At 37.7% G+C, this 17,763-nt stretch overlaps 1 protein-coding gene across 3 annotated transcripts in view; it reads left to right on the plus strand.

Annotated features, from left to right (window-relative positions):
* VPS13A (vacuolar protein sorting 13 homolog A) overlaps positions 1–17,763 on the plus strand; it is a 243,845-nt gene that overhangs the window by 78,135 nt on the left and 147,947 nt on the right. For all 3 annotated transcript variants that reach the window (XM_003811456.7, XM_003811459.7, XM_003811458.6), the window contains exon 23: positions 4,887–5,025. In XM_003811456.7, coding sequence (XP_003811504.3) covers positions 4,887–5,025 — 139 coding nt within the window. The remainder of the gene's footprint in view (positions 1–4,886; positions 5,026–17,763) is intronic.

Raw genomic sequence — 17,763 nt, forward strand, 5'->3', positions numbered from 1 at the left:
GATTTTTTTCCTTCATTCTGTTAATGGGGTATGTTACCTTAATTGCTCTCTATATATTAAATCATATTTCTTGAGTCCAGCAAAAAATCCTTTTATTCCAGGAATAAATCCTCTTATTCTAGGAATAAATTCCAAGAGTAAATGATATATAAACCATTTAATGGGCTATTGATTTAGGTTTGCTTGTGCTTTTGGGTTTTGCATTAATATTTTTCAGATATATTGGACTACAGATTTCTTTTCTTCTAGTATCTTTGTCTGGCTTTGGTATCAGGGTAATGCTGTCTTTATAGAATGGATTAGAAAGTATTCCTGCCTCTTCAGTTTTTGATTGTTTGGTAGAATTCACTATTGAAGCGATCAGATCGTGGGAGGTTTTCTTTATTGGGAGGTTTTTGATTACTGATTCAGTCTCCATAGTAGTTTATCCAGATTTTGTTTCTTCATAATTCAGTGTTGGTAGATTTGTGTTTCTTGGAATTTGTTTCATTTAGGTTATCCATTTGTTGGTGTAAAATTGTTTGTAATTGTCTCTCTCTTAACAACCCTTTTTATTTTGTAAAATGAGTAGTAATGTTACCACTTTCATTTCTGATTTAAATTGAGTCTTTTCTGTTTTTTTCTCAGTCTAACTAAAGGTTTTCAATCTCGATCATTTTGAAGAACCAACTCACATTTTTGTTGATTTTTTTCTCTATTGTTTTTCTATATTTTATTTATTTCTTCTTTCATCTTTGTTATTTTTTTATTTCGGCTAGCTTTAGGTTTGGTTTGCTGTTCTTTTTCTAGTTCCTTAAGGTGTAAAGTTAGGCTATTGATTTTAGGTCTTTCTTCTTTATTAATGTAGGTGTTTACAGCTATAAAGTCCCCTTTTGGCAGACTTTTGCTGCATCCTATGAATTTTGGTATGTTGTATTTTCATTTTCATTTGTCTTGAGTTATTTTCTAATTTCCCTTGTGATTTCTTTGATCTCATTGCTTGTTTAACCATCTGTTTTTAAATTTCTATACACTTGTGACTTCTACACTTTTTCCTTCTACTCTTGCATTCTAGACTCATTTCATCATTATTGGAAAAGATACTTCTTATGATTTCACTTTTTTAACATTTTTTGACGCTTGTTTTTTTACCTGACGTATAATCTGTCCTGGAGAATGTTTCATATGCACTTGAGAAAAATGTCTATTTTGCTGGATGGAGTGTTCTATATATGTCATTTTAGTCCAGTTGGTCAATTTTATTGGTCCAGTCCCCTGTTTCCTTATTAATCTACTGCCTGGTGTTTCTATTCAGTATTGACAGAGAGATATTGAAGTCTCCTTTTATTATCAAGGAACTGTCTGTTTCTTCTTCTTAATTGTGTCAGTGCTTGCTTTATATATTTTTGAACTCTGATGTTTGGCACATATATGTTTATAATTGTTATGTCTTCTTGGTGAAGTTATACTTTCATTATCATTATGTAATGTCCTTCTTTATTGCTTGTAACAGTTTTTGATTTGCAGTCTATTTTGGCTGTTTTTGTTACAGGCATCCCTGCTCTCTTTTGGTGATTATTTGCATGGAATGTCTTTCTTCATTTTTTTTTTCACTTTTAACCTGTGTGTTTTCTATGAGTTAACGTGATCTCTTGTAGACAGTATGTAGTTGCATCCTGTTTTTTAATCCATTTTGTCACTTGAAGTTTTTAATTGAGAAAAAATATATTTACATTTAAAGTAAATACAGATGGGGAGGACTTACTTTTGTCATATTGTTATTTGCTTTCTGTATGTCTTACAGCTTTTTTGATCCCTCATTTCCTCCTTTAATGGTGCCCTTTGTGTTCAGTGGATTTTTGTGTGTGACATGCTTTGATTCCTCTCTCATTTCCAGTTTTGTATATTCTACAAGTATTTTCTTTGCGGTTACCATAGAGATTGTGTATAATATCCTCAAGTTATAACAGTCTATTTATTTATTATTTCTTTATTTTTTTAGACAGGGTCTTGTTCTGTCACCTAGGCTAGAGAACAGTGTTGTGGTTGTAGCTCACTGCAGCATTGAACTCCTGTGCTCAAGTGATCCTCCTGCCTTGTCCTCCTGAGTAGCTGGGACTACAGGCACACGTCACTACACTCAGCTAATTTTTAAATTTTTTTGTAGAGATGGGTCTTGCTATGTTGCCCAGGCTATAACAGCCTATTTAAGATTGAGGCAGGTTGCATAGTCTTATACCTGTAATCCCAGCACTTTGAGAGGCCGAGGTGGTAGGATTGCTTGAGGCAAGGAGTTTGAGACCAGCCTGGCCAATGTAGTAAGACCCTGTCTCTACAATAAGTAAATAAATAATTAAATAAAATTAGCTGGGCATAATGGTGCATGCCTATAGTCCTAGCTACTTGGGAAATTAAGGTGGGAGGATAGCTTGAGCCTAGGAGGTTGAGGCTATGGTGGGTTATGATTATGTCACTGCACTCCAGCTTGGGTGACAAAAATTTTAAAAAGTGAAAAATAAAACTGATACCAAGTTAGCTTCAATTGCGTGCAAAAACTACTTGTTTCCTGTTTTGCCCCCTCCAGTTTATCTTATTGATGTCCCAGATTATATTTTTATGTATTCTATACCCATTAACAAAGAATTGTAATTATTTCTTATGCATTTGTCTTTTAACTTATGTAGAAAATAAATAGAGTTATAAACCAAAATTCTAATAACATTTGCTTTATACTCATCCATGTATTTACATTTACTGGGATTATTATATTTCATTGTTAGCTGAAGCTATGTGCCTGAGATCCTAAGTAGAGAAGTCTGTTGAACTAGACTGGGCCATTTAGATTATTTATTTCTCAATAGTTTTAGACTGTAGGTAGTCATTTAACTTCTTCCTTGTAACAGCACTTTTTTTCTCCCTTACAAATATTCAGACCTCAGGCACAGATCTATTTTAAAATTTAACCAAAGGCTTTTCTCATCTAACATCTACCAAACACTTCCAGGAGAGTTGCTACTAGCAAGGCAACATGAGAAGGCTTCATGCCTAGTTAAAGTGTACTAGGAAGAATAGAGGGAATTAGAGAGACTCTGGCCTTTTCCTATATGGTACATGGGGTGGACATTGTTTTTAATACTTATTATACTTAACATGTAAAAGGGAGAGACCCACACCCTTTTTTGTTGACCTTTACCTCATAGTGACTCTATCTACTAACAAATATTGTCCAGGGGCCTAAATCTTACTCTCCTAGATTTTATTTTCTTAGAAAATCAAAGCATGCACTGAGAGTCTTGAGGCAGAGGAATGGCTAGAATTTGGTTTAAGAGACAGAAGGAAAGAAAACCATGCTACGCATTCCCTTGTTTTTTTTCAAATCCAGCTTTAGATATGGTTCAATTTAAAGAGAAAAGGCTTAATTCTTTTCATTTCTCCCAAATTATGTCTGCTGCTTGTTTACTCTTTTCTACTGTTTCTTGTAAAGTTTTTCATTCTGTGATAAAGATTAAAGATCTATGCGATTTCTTGTTGTAAGCATATGACTAAGAATTGATTTTTTTTAGCATAGTTTAAGTACTTTTCTTCTTGGTAAGTATGCTATAATCTTGGAAGTTACAGGGTACCAGAAAAAGTAGGTGATATTTCTCTGAGGGAAGAAAAGGGCAGCTTTTATCTTGGTTTGGACTTGCTCTGTCAGTATATGCTTAGGAAGAATTTATGTCTTGTGATGCAGGGAATATGTACAGCATAGCAGGAATTAAAATAGCTGATTATAATATATCTATAATAATGTAATAAATATATATATTGATAATGGTTATAGATTCGGACCAGCTTATAGGTTAGTATAGTTAAAATACTCACAGGGCAGAAATGACAATGACTTAACTTAGAAAGATGAAATCTTAGAAGTTATTTGGTTTCTATTTTATAATATTGTGAGCAGTATAAAGTGGATATGATATGTCAAATCCTGAAACTCCACAGGTGTCAGGAACATTCCCTTGAAAGTTGAGCTGCGTTAAGTTGAAGGCAAATAAAAGGATGCTTGCTATTTGGTAGATACTGTTTTGGTACCCAGCATCTTTAGACTGCGCAACTTGCAGATTTTTCAAGAAAGTGAAAAAAAGTTTAAGTGCATTAAGAGAACCGATTCATAATGTTTAACAAGGTTAAACTACTACTACGCTTGTGATTAATTACAAATATTTAAGGTATTGGAAATAAAAGAAAGCTTGTAATTTTCTGTAGGACTCCAGTACATTTTTAGAAAGATAACGTAAGTAATCAGTGTGCGTACGTGGAAAAAGTAATTTTTAGGGAAAATGCAGGGATAAAAATGGGGAGTGAAAACTTTCTCTCTCTCTCTGATAGTGAAAACTAACTTTCTGTCTCTCTCAAAGGAGACTGTCAAGGCAATTAAAAGAATAATAAAGCACTCTGATGTGGTTTTGCTCAATGATCTTTGATATATAGTCTCATGAGCAGGCTATTTGCACTGCCAAACCTTAGTTTTCTCATAGGAACCATGTACATATAGGAACTTAAATAGAGAGCAAAAATAGGTTGTCTGCCTCATAGATTGTGAGGACTGTTTACAATAATGCATGTAAAGTGCTTTCCTCAGTGCCTGTCACATGAGAAACACTTGATTAGTAGTAATTGTCAATTGTATATAGCAAACAGTAGAAGGACATTACATGAAATAAGAACATAAACCTCTGAAAAATAATGAGTTTAGCCCATCTAATGAAACTGGTTAATACGGTAAGACGGGAATTGGAATAGAGATTTTTAGTGTTTAAAATCACATTTGATTCAGATAATTTGAGAACAGTCTTTTTAATTAGTGCACTTAAATCAGAATAATTCCTTTATAATTACTTATTTTTATCTTTTCAAAACAGATTCAAGATTTATGGAAAGTTACCTCTTATTTCTTTACGAATCTCAGATAAAAAACTACAAGGGATTATGGAATTGATTGAAAGCATTCCAAAACCTGAACCAGTAACTGAAGTATCTGCCCCTGTCAAATCATTCCAGGTAATGTTACTTTCAAAATTAATATAAGCATGAATTAAGAAAGTCCACAAATAGTGTTTCAAACAATCACAGGAATTTTATATAAGACAATTTGCAATTTGTTTTGAATAGACATTAAGAAAATTACTTTTTTTTTTTTTTTTTTGAGATAGAGTCTCGCTCTGTCACCAGGCTGGAGTGCAGTGGCGTGATCTCTGCTCACTGCAAGCTCCGCCTCCCAGGTTCACGCCATTCTCCTGCCTCAGCTTCCCGAGTATCTGGGACTACAGGCGCCTGCCACCACGCCCGGCTAATTTTTTGTATTTTTAGCAGAGACGGGGTTTCACCGTGTTAGCCAGGATGGTCTCGGTCTCCTGGTCTCGTGATCTGCCCGCCTCGGCCTCCCAAAGTGCTGGGCTTACAGACGTGAGCCACCACGCCCAGCCAGAAAATTACATGTTGAGAGAGAAATTGAAATGGTAAAAAGTATAAATAGTTAAGAAAGATAGAAAATAATAAATCTACCTTTCTAATTTCTGCAGCCTCCAATCCCTCTCCTGAGCAATAACACTGTTAACTACTGCTTCTCTAGTTTTTAAAAAAAATTTATGGCATATACTAGTACACACATGCACAAGAACATGCATGTGTGTGTGTATGTAGTATGTGTGTGTATACATACATGTATATATTCATTTTTTTTTTTGAAACAGAGCCTATCTCTGTCACCCAAGCTGGAGTGCAGTGGTGCAATCTCGGCTCACTGCAACCTCTGCCTCCTGGGTTCAAGCAGTTCTCTGCCTCAGCCTCCTGAGTGGCTGGGATTACAGGCGCCCGCCACCACGCCCAGCTAATTTTTTTTTGCATTTTTAGTAGAGACAGGGTTTCACCATCTTGGCCAGGCTGGTCTTGAACTCCTGACCTTGTGATCCACCCGCCTCGGCCTTCCAAAGTGCTGGGATTACAGGCGTGAGCCACCGTGCCCGGCCTGTATTCTTTTATTTTTAAAATTAAATGAAATCATTATACACACTATTCTGAATCTGTATTATTTTTACCATTATTATCATATATGCCTTAGATAAATTTTTATGTTAGCACATACAGATCTACCTCATTTGTTTATGGTGATATAGTATTTCATTTTCTGCATATACCATCTTTTGCTTAATATATCTCCTTTTGATGGATATTCGCATTATGAGTGTTTACAGTTATGAAAAATACTGCTTTGAACTTCCTCATATATATACATATATATGTGTGTATATATATATTTGCTTATACTTTTATTCATAGGATAAATTCCTAGAAATGGAATTGTTGAGTAAAAGAGGATGTGAATTTTAAATTTTGATTATTTTGCCAAAAAAAAAAAATTTTTTTTTTTTTTTGGGACGAAGTCTCCCTCTTTTGCTCGGGCTGGAGTACAGTGGCACAACCTTGGCTCACTGCAACCTCCGTCTCCCAGGTTCAAGCGGTTGTCCCATCTCAGCCTCCCAAGTAGCTGGGACTACAAGTGCGTGCCACTACACTTAGCTGATTTTTGTATTTTTAGCCGAGATGGAGTTTCACCATGTTGGCCAGGCTGGTCTTAAAATCCTGACCTCAAGTGATCTGCCTGCACTGGGCTCCCAAGTACTGGGATTACAGGCGTGAGCCACTGTGCCCAGCCCAAATTTGCTTAACTTATAGTTTGCTAACAGTGAATGAATATCTTTCTCTGCTTTCATTACTGAGTATTAGCAAATGTTAAAATTTTATTCGAAGTGAAAAAATGTCATCTTCTGGTTTTGATATGCTTTTTTAAATAAGTAGAACATACTTTCCTAAGTTTACTATTTTAATTTCTGTTTTTGGAAACTGCTGTTCATGTCTTTTTTCTATTGGGTTATGGTTGTCTAATTAAGAAAGTAACCTGCTTGTCATTTAAAATTACTGTTTTTTCCTCATTTTATTGTTTGGTTGTTTGATTTTTATCTCATATGTAAATTTATTTTTGCCAGGCAGAAGCGTTTTATTTTTTACATAGTCAGTTTTTTTTTCCTTCATGATTTCTGGACTTTGTATTATGTGACTTTTCCCTTTCCAAGAGAATTTCAGAAAGAAAAAAAATATATTCACATTTCCCTCCATTTTTGGGGGTAACAGGGGGTTCTTTACTCATGTTTACATGCTTTTCTTTTGAAGTAGTTTCAAACTTGAAACATTCCAAAAATAGTGTAAAGAAGGTTTTTTTTTATTATTATATTTTAAGTTCTGGGATACATGTGCAGAACATGCAGGTTTGTTACATAGGTATACACGTGCCATGGTGGTTTGCTGCACCCATCAACCCGTCATCTACATTAGGTATTTCTCCTAAAGCTATCCCTCCCCTAGCCCCCGACCCCTCGACAGGCCCCAGTGTGTGATGTTCCCCTCCCTGTGTTCATGTGTTCTCCTTGTTCAACTCCCACTTATGAGTGAGAACATGCAGTGTTTGGTTTTATGTTCCTGTGTTAGTTTGCTGAGAATGATGGTTTCCAGCTTCGTCCATGTCCTTGCAAAGGACATGAACTCATCCTTTTTTATGGCTGCATAGTATTCCATGGTATATATGTGCAGCATTTTCTTTATCCAGTCTATCATTGATGGGCATTTGGGTTGGTTCTAAGTCTTTGCTATTGTGAACAGTGCTGCATTGAACATACATGTGCATGTGTCTTTATAGTAGGATGATTTATAATCCTCTGGGTATGTACCCAGTAATGGGATTGCTGGGTCAAATGGTATTTCTGGTTCTAGATCCTTGAGGAATTGCCACACTGTCTTCCACAATGCTGGAACTAATTTACACTCCCACCAACAGTGTAAAAGTGTTCCTGTTTTGCAACATCCTCTCTAGCATCTGTTGTTTCCCAACTTTTTTTTTTTTTTTTTTTTTTGAGACGGAGGCTCGCTTTGTCGCTCAGCCTGGAGTGCAGTGGTGCGATCTTGGCTCACTGCAAGCTCCACCTCCTGGGTTCACGCCATTCTCCTGCCTCAGCCTTCCGAGTAGCTGGGACTACAGGTGCCCACCACCACGCCCAGCTAATTTTTTTGTATTTTTAGTAGAGACGGGGTTTCACCATTTTAGCCAGGATGGTCTCAATCTCCTGACCTCGTGATCTGCCTGCCTCTGCCTCCCAAAGTGCTGGGATTACAGGTGTGAGCCACTGAGCCCGGCCCCTTTTCCCAACTTTTTAATGACCGACATTCTAACTGTCATGAGATGGTATCTCATTGTTGTTTTGATTTGCATTTCTCTAATAACCAGTGATGATGAGCTTTTTTTCATATGTTTGTTGGCCGCATAAATGTCTTCTTTTGAGAAGTGTCTGTTCATATCCTTTGCCTACTTTTTGATGGGGTTGTTGGTTTCTTACTTGTAAATTTTTTTCAGTTCTTTGTAGATTCTGGATATTAGCCCTTTGTCAGATGGATAGATTGCAAAAATTTTCTCCCATTCTTTAGGTTGCCTGCTCACTCTGATGATAGTTTCTTTTGCTGTGCAGAAGCTCATTAGTTTAATTAGATCCCATTTGTCAATTTTGGCTTTTGTTGCCATTGCTTTTGGTGTTTTAGTCATTTAGTCTTTGCCCATTCCTGTATCCTGAATGGTATTGCCTAGGTTTCCTTCTAGAGTTTTTATGGTTTTAGGTCTTACATTTAAGTCTTTAATCCATCTTGAATTAATTTTTGTATAAGGTCTAAGGAAGTGGTCCAGTTTCAGTTTTCTGCATATGGCTAGCCAGTTTTCCCAACACCATTTATTAAATAGGGAATCTTTCCCCCATTGCTTGTTTTTGTCAGATTTGTCTTTAAATAGGGAATCTTTCCCCCATTGCTTGTTTTTGTCAGCTTGTCAAAGATCAGATGGTTCTAGATGTGTGGTGTTATTTCTGAGGCCCCTGTTCTGTTCCATTGGTCTGTATCTCTGTTTTGGTACCAGTACCATTGCTGTTTTGGTTACCGTAGGCTCGTAGTATAGTTTGAAGTCAGGTAGCGTGATGCCTCCAGCTTTGTTCTTTTTGCTTAGGATTGTCTTGGCTATACGGGCTCTTTTTTGGTTCCATATGAACTTTAAAGTAGTTTTTTCGAATTCTGTGAAGAAAGTCAATGATAACTTAATGGGGATAGCCTTGAATCTATAAATTACCTTGGGCAGTATGGCCATTTTCACAATATTGATTCTTCCTATCAGTGAGCATGGAATGTCTTTCCATTTGTTTGTGTCCTCTCTTATTTCTTTGAGCAGTGGTTTATAGTTCTCCTTGAAGAGGTCCTTCACATCCCTTGTAAGTTGGATTCCTAGGTTATTTTATTCTCTTTGAAGCAATTGTGAATGGGAGTTCACTGATTATTTGGCTCTCTGTTTTTCTGTTATTGGTGTATAGGAATGCTTGTGATTTTTGCAGATTGATTTTGTATCCTGAGACCTTGCTGAAGTTGCTTATGAGCTTAAGGAGATTTTGGGCTGAGGCATTGGGGTTTTCTAAATATACAGTCATGTCATCTGCAAACAGAGACGATTTGATTTCCTTTCTTCCTATTTGAATACCCTTTATTTCTTTCTCTTGCCTGATTTCCCTGGCCAGAACTTCCAATACTATGTTGAATAGGAGTGGTGAGAGAGGGCATTCTTGTCTTGTGCCACTTTTCAAAGGGAATGCTTCCAGTTTTTCATTCAGTATGATATTGTTTGTTGCTTTGTCATAAATAGCTGTTAGTATTTTGAGATACATTCCATCAATACCTAGTTTATTGAGAGTTTTTAGCATGAAGGGTGTTGAATTTTATCGAAGGCCTTTTCCGCATCTATTGAGGTAATCATGTGGTTTTTGTCACTGGTTCAGTTTATGTGATGGATTACGTTTATTGATTTGCATATGTTGAACCAGCCTTGCATCTCAGAGATGAAGCCAACTTGATCATGATGGATAAGCTTTTTGATGTGCTGCTGGATTTGGTTTGCCAGTAGTTTATTGAGGATTTTCACATTGATGTTCATCAGGGATATTAGCCTGAAATTCTCTTTTTTGTGTGTGTCTCTGCCAGGTTTTGGTAGCAGGATGAGGCTGGCTTCATAAAATGAGTTAGGGAGAAGTCCCTCTTTTTCTATTGTTTGGGATAGTTTCAGAAGGACTGGTACCAGCTCCTCTTTGTGCCTCTGGTAGAATTCGGCTTTGAATCTATCTGGTCGTGGGCTTTTTTTGGTTGATAGGCTATTAATTACTGCCTCAATTTCGGAACTTGTTATTGGTCTATTCAGGGATTCGACTTCTTCCTGATTTAGTCTTGAGAGGGTGTATGTGTCCAGGAATTTATCCATTTCTTCTAGATTTTTGTAGTTTATTTGTGTAGAGGTGTTTATAGTATTCTCTGATAGTTCTGTGGAATCAGTGGTGATATCCTCTTTAGCATTTTTTATTGTGTCTGTTTGATTCTTCTCTTTTCTTTATTAGTCTGGCTAGCAGTCTATGTATTTTGTTAATCTTTTCAAAAAACCAGCACCTGGATTCACTGATATTTTTGAAGGGTTTTTCGTGTCTCTATCTCCTTCATTTCTGCTCTGATCTTAGTTATTTCTTGTCTTCTGCTACCTTTTGAATTTGTTCCCTCTTGCTCTTGCTTCTCTGGTTCTTTAATTGTGATGTTAGGGTGTTGATTTTAGATCTTTCCCGCTTTCTCCTGTGGGGATTTTAGTGCTATAAATTTTCCTCTAAACACTGCTTTAGCTGTGTCCCAGAGATTCTGGTTGTGTCTTTGTTCTCATTGGTTTCAAAGAACTTACTTCTGCCTTAATTTCATTATTTACCCAGTAGTCATTCAGGAGCAGGTTGTTCAGTTTCCATGTAGTTGTGCAGTTTTGAGTGAGTTTCTTAATCCTGAGTTCTAATTGGATTGCACTGTGGTCTGAGAGACTGTTTGTTATGATTGCCATTCTTTTGCATTTGCTGAAGCTTGTTTTACCTTCAATTATGTGATCAATTTTAGAATAAATGTGATGTGGTTCTGAGAAGAATGTATATTCTGTTGATTTGGGGGTGGAGAGTTCTGTAGATGTCTATTAGGTCCGCTTGGTCCAGAGCTGAGTTCAAGTTCTGAATATCCTTGTTAGTTTTCTGTCTTGTTGATCTGTCTAATATTGACAGTGGGGTGTTAAAGTCTCCTGCTGTTGTTGTGTGGGAGTCTAAGTCTCTTTGTAGGTCTCTTAAGAACTTGCTTTATTCTTTAAGAATGTTGAATATTGGCGCCCACTCTCTTCTGGCTTGTAGGGTTTCTGCAGAGAGATCTGCTGTTAGTCTGATGGTCTTCCCTTTGTGGGTAACCTGACCTTTCTCTGTGGCTGCCCTTAACATTTTTTTCTTTCATTTCAACCTTGGTGAATCTGACGATTATGTGTCTTGGGGTTGCTCTTATTGAGGAATGTCTTAGTGGTGTTCTCTGTATTTCCTGAATTTGAATGTTGGCCTATCTTGCTAGGTTGGGGAAGTTCTCCTGGATAATATCCTGAAGAGTGTTTTCCAACTTGGTTCTATTCTCCCCGTCACTTTCAGGTACACCAGTCAAATGTAGGTTTGGTCTTTGCACATAGTCCCATATTTCTTGGAAGCTTTGTTTGTTCGTTTTCATTCTTTTTTCTCTAATCTTGTCTTCATGCTTTATTTCACTAAGTTGATCTTCAATCTCTGATATCCTTTCTTCCGCTTGATCGATTTGGCTATTGATACTTGTATATGCTTCACGAAGTTCTCATGCTGTGTTTTTCCACTCCATCAGGTCATTTATGTTCTTCTCTAAATTGGTTATTCTAGTTAGCATTTCCTCTAACCTTTTTTCAACACTCTTAGGTTCATTGCATTGGGTTAGAACATACTGCTTTAGCTCAGAGGAGTTTGTTATTACCCACCTTCTGAAGCCTGTTTCTGTCAATTCTGCAAACTCATTCTCCATCCAGTTTTGTTCCCTTGCTGGCAAGGAGTTGTGATCCTTTGGAGGAGAAGAGGCATTCTGGTTTTTGGAATTTTAGCCTTTCTGCACTGGTTTTTCCCTAATCTTTGTGGATTTATCTACCTTGAGTCTTTGATGTTGGTGACCTTCGGATGGGGTTTCTGTGTGGACGTCCTTTTTGTTGATGTTCATGCTGTTCCTTTCTGTATGTTAGTTTTCCTTCTAACGGTCAGACCCCTTTGCTGCAGGTCTGCTGGAGTTTGTTGGAGGTCCACTGCAGACCCTGTTTCCCGAGTATCACCAGCGGAGGCTGCAGAACAGTAAAGATTGCTGCCTGTTCCTTCCTCTGGAAGCTTCGTCCCAGAGGGGCACATGCCAGATGCCAGCCAGAGCTCTCCTGTATGAGGTGTCTGTCGACCCCTGCTGGGAGGTATCTCCCAGTCAGGAGGCATGGGGGTCAGGGCCCCACTTGAGAAGGCAGTCTGTCTCTTAGCAGAGTTTGAGTGCTTTGCTGGGAGATCCACTGCTCTCTTCAGAGCCAGCAAGCAGGAATGTTTTAAGTCTGCTGAAGCTGCACCCACAGCCGCCCCTTCCCCCAGGTGCTCTGTCCCAGGGAGATGGGAGTTTTATCTATAAGCCCCTGACTGGGCTGCTACCTTTCTTTCAGAGATGCCCTGTCCAAAGTGGAGGAGTCTAGAGAGGCAGTCTGGCTACAGTGGCTTTGCTGAGCTGCAGTGGGCTCCGCCCAATTTGAACTTCCAGGCAACTTTGTTTACACTGTGAGGGAAAAGCCGCCTTTTCAAGCCTCAGCAATGGTGATTCCCGCTGCCCCCACCAAGCTTGAGCATCCCAGGTTGACTTCAGACTGCTGTGCTGGCAGTAAGAATTTCAAGCCAGTGGATCTTAGCTTGCTGGGCTCCATGGGAGTGGGATCCGCTGAGCAAGACTGGCTTCAGCCCCCTTTCCAAGGGAGTGAAAGGTTCATCTTGCTGGCATTCCAGGTGCCACTGGGGTATGAAAGAAAGCTCCTTCAGCTAGCTTGATGTTTGCCCAAATGGTTGCCCAGTTTTGTTCTTGAAACCCTGGGCCCTGTTGGTGTAGGCACCCGAGGGAATCTCCTGGTCTGCTGGTTGCGAAGACTGTGGGAAAAGTGTAGTATCTGGGCTGGAGTGCACCGTTCCTCATGGCACAGTCCCTCAGGGCTTCCTTTGGCTATGGGAGGGAGTTCCCTGATCCCTTTGTGCTTCCGGGGTGAGGCAAAGCCCCACTCTGCTTCAGCTCGCCCTCCGTTGGTTGCATCTACTGTCTAACCAGTCCCACTGAGATGAGCCGGGTACCTCAGTTGGAAATGCGGAAATCACTGGCCTTCTGCATTGATATTGCCTGGAGCTGCAGGTTGGAGTTGTTCATATTCAGCCATCTTGCCAGCCACCAGTGTAAAGAAGTTTTATCCCCAGTCTGTTAGAGAGTATGTTACTACCTGGGCGTGGTGGCTCACATCTGTAATCCCAGCACTTAGGGAGCCCGAGGCAGGCAGATCACTTGAGGTTAGGAGTTCGAGACCAGCCTGGCCAACATGGTGGAACCCCGTCTGTACTAAAAATATAAAAATTAGCCAGGCATGGTGGTGGGCATCTGTAATCCCAACTGCTCAGGAGGCTGAGGTAGGAGAATCACTTGAACTCTGGAGGTGGAGGTTGCAGTGAGCCAAGATTGCGCCACTGCACTCCAGCCTGGGCGACAGAGCGATACTCCATATCAAAAAAAAAAAAAAAAAAAGAAAGTGAGTTAATGTCCCATTACTCCTGAATACTTTAGTGTTTTGTTGTATTCTTTTCCTAGTCTGTTGGTGAGTTTTTTGTTTCTTTAATTGTCTTTTGGAGGGCAAAAGTTTAATTTTGATACAATTGACTTTAGCAATATTTTCTCTAGATATTGAGCTTTTTGTATCACATCTCTGCAATTTTTGCCTAATTTAAGGTCAAGAAGATTTTTCCCTATGTTTTTTTCTAGAAACTTTTTAGAGTTAGGTTTTATACTTAGGTCTCTCATCCATTTAATTTTTCTATATGGTGCTTGTGGTGGGATCCTCTTTCTAGTTTTACATCTGCACTTAGTTATTTCCGTTTTGTTTGTTAAAAAGACTATTCTTTTACTATTGAGTTGACTATATATGTGTAAGTCTATTTCAGACTCTTCTTTTCCAGTGATTTCTGTGTCTATCATTTCCATCTGTTTCTGTCCTTTTGTTGATATCATACTGTCTTAATTATACTGTAACTTCATGTCTTGAAATCCAGAAAGGTTAGTCCTCCAACTTTTTGTATTTCCAAAATGTTTTCAACTGATTCCTTTGCCTTTTAGAATCAACTTATCAATTTCCACAAAAATTCTGGCTGAGATTTGGATAGAAATTGTATCATTAATTTGGGAGAATTAACATTTTAGCAGTATTGAGTCTTTCAGTTCATTAACATGGTATATCTCTCCATTTGCTTAGGTCTTTTTAAGTTTTTAAAAATTGGTTATTTGTAGCTTAAGCATCCGTTTGCTAATATATGTTGTTAAATTTGTACATAGTGTATGGGCTGAATTGTGCCCTTCAAAATTTATATATTGAACCCTAATTCTGCTATTTCACATTGTGACTGTATTTACAGATAGGTTCTTTACAGCAGTGATTAAGTTAAAATGAGACCACTAGGGTGGGCGCTAATCCAGTTTGACTGGTGTCTTTATAAGAAAAGGAAATTTGATCTCACAAGAGACACCAGAGATGCATGCACACTGAGGAAAGCCCATGTGAGGACACAGAAAGGAGGTCATCTGCAAGTTAACGATAGAGGTGGCCTCCAGAACTGTGAGAACATAGATTTCTGTTGTTAAAGTCACCCAGTCTATGGTATTTTGTTATGGCAGCTCTGGCAATCTCATATACGTTTTGGTACCAAGCAGTGAGTTGTTGCTTAACAAGCACTTAGAAATGTGGAAGTGGCTTTAGAACTGGGTAATGGGCAGAGACTGGAAGAATTTTGAGGCACATGTTAGAAAAAAACCTAGATTCTATCATTTAATAAATTATTGATATAAAATATGGACGTTCAAGCTGTTTCTGTTGAGACCTCAAGTGGAAATGAGGAACATGTTATTTGACATTGAAGGGAATGTGGTCCTTGTTATAAAGTGGCAAAGATCTTGGTTAAGTTATGTTCTAGTGATGAAGTTGGATATTTAGCTGTGGAGATTTCTAAGTAAAATGTTGAAGGCATAGTCTTATTTCTCATTGCAGCTGGTCAAATCACTTGAGGCCAGGAGTTCAAGACCAGCCTGGCCAACACGATGAAATCCCGTCTCTACTAAAAATATAAAAATTAGCTGGGTGTGGTGGTGCACACCTGTAGTCCCAGCTACTCAGAAGGCTGTGGCACGACAATCACTTGAACCTGGGAGGCGGAGGTTGCAGTGAGCCGAGATTGTGCCACTACACTCCAGCCTGGGTGACAGAAGGAGAATCTGTCTTAAAAAAAAAAAAAAAAATTGTACAATATATGGTTAATATGTGTTTGATTTATTACAAAGATGCCAGCCTAGCTAAGTGGGGGAAGGATCACCTTTTCAACATATGGTGCTGAAACAACCAGATTTCCATGTGGAAAGTAAATTAATTTCAACCCTTATCTTATATGCGGAATTTAACTTGAAGCATAGACCTGAATATAAAGTCCACAAGTGTAATTTCTGGAACAAAAAATGTAGGATAAAATGTTTGAATCCTTGCAGTAGGTAAAGATACCTTAGGATATAAAAAGCGCAAATATAACAGGAGGAAAAAATAAATAAATTGGACTTTATAAAAATTAAAATTTTCTGCTGTTTGGAAGACATTGTTAAAAAAGGTGAAAAGGCAAACCATCTAACCATCCACTTGGGAAAAATAGTTGCAAAAATATTTTTACAAGTCCAGACATGTATCTAGAATATATGAGAAGACTAACAGCTCAATAATAAATGACTAAACAGGTAGCATGAAAAGATGTTCGACTTTATTACTCACCAGAAAAATGCAAATCAAAGCCACATAGAAATACTACTACACAATGGTTAGAATGGCTAAAAATAAGAAGAATGGCAATACCATGTCAAGGTGTTGCCATGACAAGGATTTAAAACTCTCATATGTTACTTGTGAAACTTGAAAATAGCATAACCCTTTGTAATTTAGTTTGGTAGTTTTTAAAAATAAGGTTAAGTATATACTTACCATATGACTTGGGAATTCTACTCCTAGGTTTTTACCCAAGAGACATGAAGTCATATGCCCACCAAAAGACTTGAACTAGAATACTCACAGTAGGGTTATTCATAATAGTAAAAAGTTGCATAAAACCCAGTTGTCTATCCAGAAGTGAATGGATAAGGAAAAATAGTATATTCATACAGTAGACTACTACTCAGGAAAAAAAATACTAATACATGTAGCAGTGATGGGCAGTGATTGAGTGTAGGGGGAGCTTCCCTCAAAACTCCAGGGTATTTTAGGGAATAGAACGCAGGATTACTTGGCAATTCATTTAAGAACTTAACAAAACTTGTATTCTAAAACCTAACAACTACATTATAAAAGAGGAAAATAATAGCCCAGTTTCACTAATAAATGTAAGATACAAAAATTTCAAAACATTAAAAGTTGAAATTAAGGTAACATAGTTGTTACTTTTGGGAGGATGCCTAATGATTGCAAGGAGCTTAAGGGAGGCTTATGAGTTGCTTGTAATGTTTCATACTGGACCTGGGTGGTTGGTAGGTTGAGTGTGTTTACTTTCTGAAAATGTATTGAACTTTAGAGTTTATGTACTTCGTGTAGTAGATTATAATGTGCTTAAAAAAAATGCTGCTGCTGCTTCCAAAATGAGCAGAATTTCACAGAAGGGCAAACACAAATAACCAAGGAAGCTATTTGTGTTTGATATGATATGTAACCATTATGCATTTGTGAAATTGTAATTAAAACTAGGATGACATGGCCAATGAGACTGATATAATTTGAAATCTTTGAACACCCTAAGCATTGTGAGGATATGGAGAGATAGAAACTGTGCTGCTGGTGTTAGTGTAATGTCTTATCACCACTTTTGAAAATGGTTTGATAGTGCTCAATAAGGTGAACATATATAATTTTACTGTTTGGAAAAGTTTTATCCACAAGCACCTATGGGCATATCAAGGATGTTTATAGTAGTGCTACAAGCAAAAGCAAAAATCTATAAGCAACACAGATACTCACCAACAGTATAGTGGACAAATAAGTAGTGGTTTCTTCATCAGTGCAATACAGTATCACAGTAAAATTCAGTTAACTATCAGTGTGGTTAAAATTTAAACATTGTTTTGTAAAGGAAGTCACAGGAAAATGTATGTCATATATGCTACAGTTTGGAAAGAGGCAGGGGTAAACGATGCATTATTTAGATAATCATTCATAGGTGCTTTAGTACAAACAACTAAATAAAAGCAAGATCATGATGAGAGGTAGGGAACGTGACAAGGAGGAATGAGATCCGGGAGGAACACATAAGAAGATGCTTCTAGGTCAGGATATGGTAATGTTTTATTGCTTGGCTGGGTTGGAAAATTCAGATGTGTCTTTTATTATTTTTTTTTTAAACTGCAAAATTTGTTTTTATATATGCTGTATTTCTCCAAACTGTAAAAAAGTAAATTTCCTGAAATACCTTTCAGAGATCAAAAATAAAAGTAAGTTCCTCAATTCTAGAGGCTTTAAGT

This window comes from Pan paniscus, chromosome 11 (genome assembly GCF_029289425.2).
Source record: "Pan paniscus chromosome 11, NHGRI_mPanPan1-v2.0_pri, whole genome shotgun sequence".
Taxonomy (NCBI): Eukaryota; Metazoa; Chordata; class Mammalia; order Primates; family Hominidae; genus Pan; species Pan paniscus.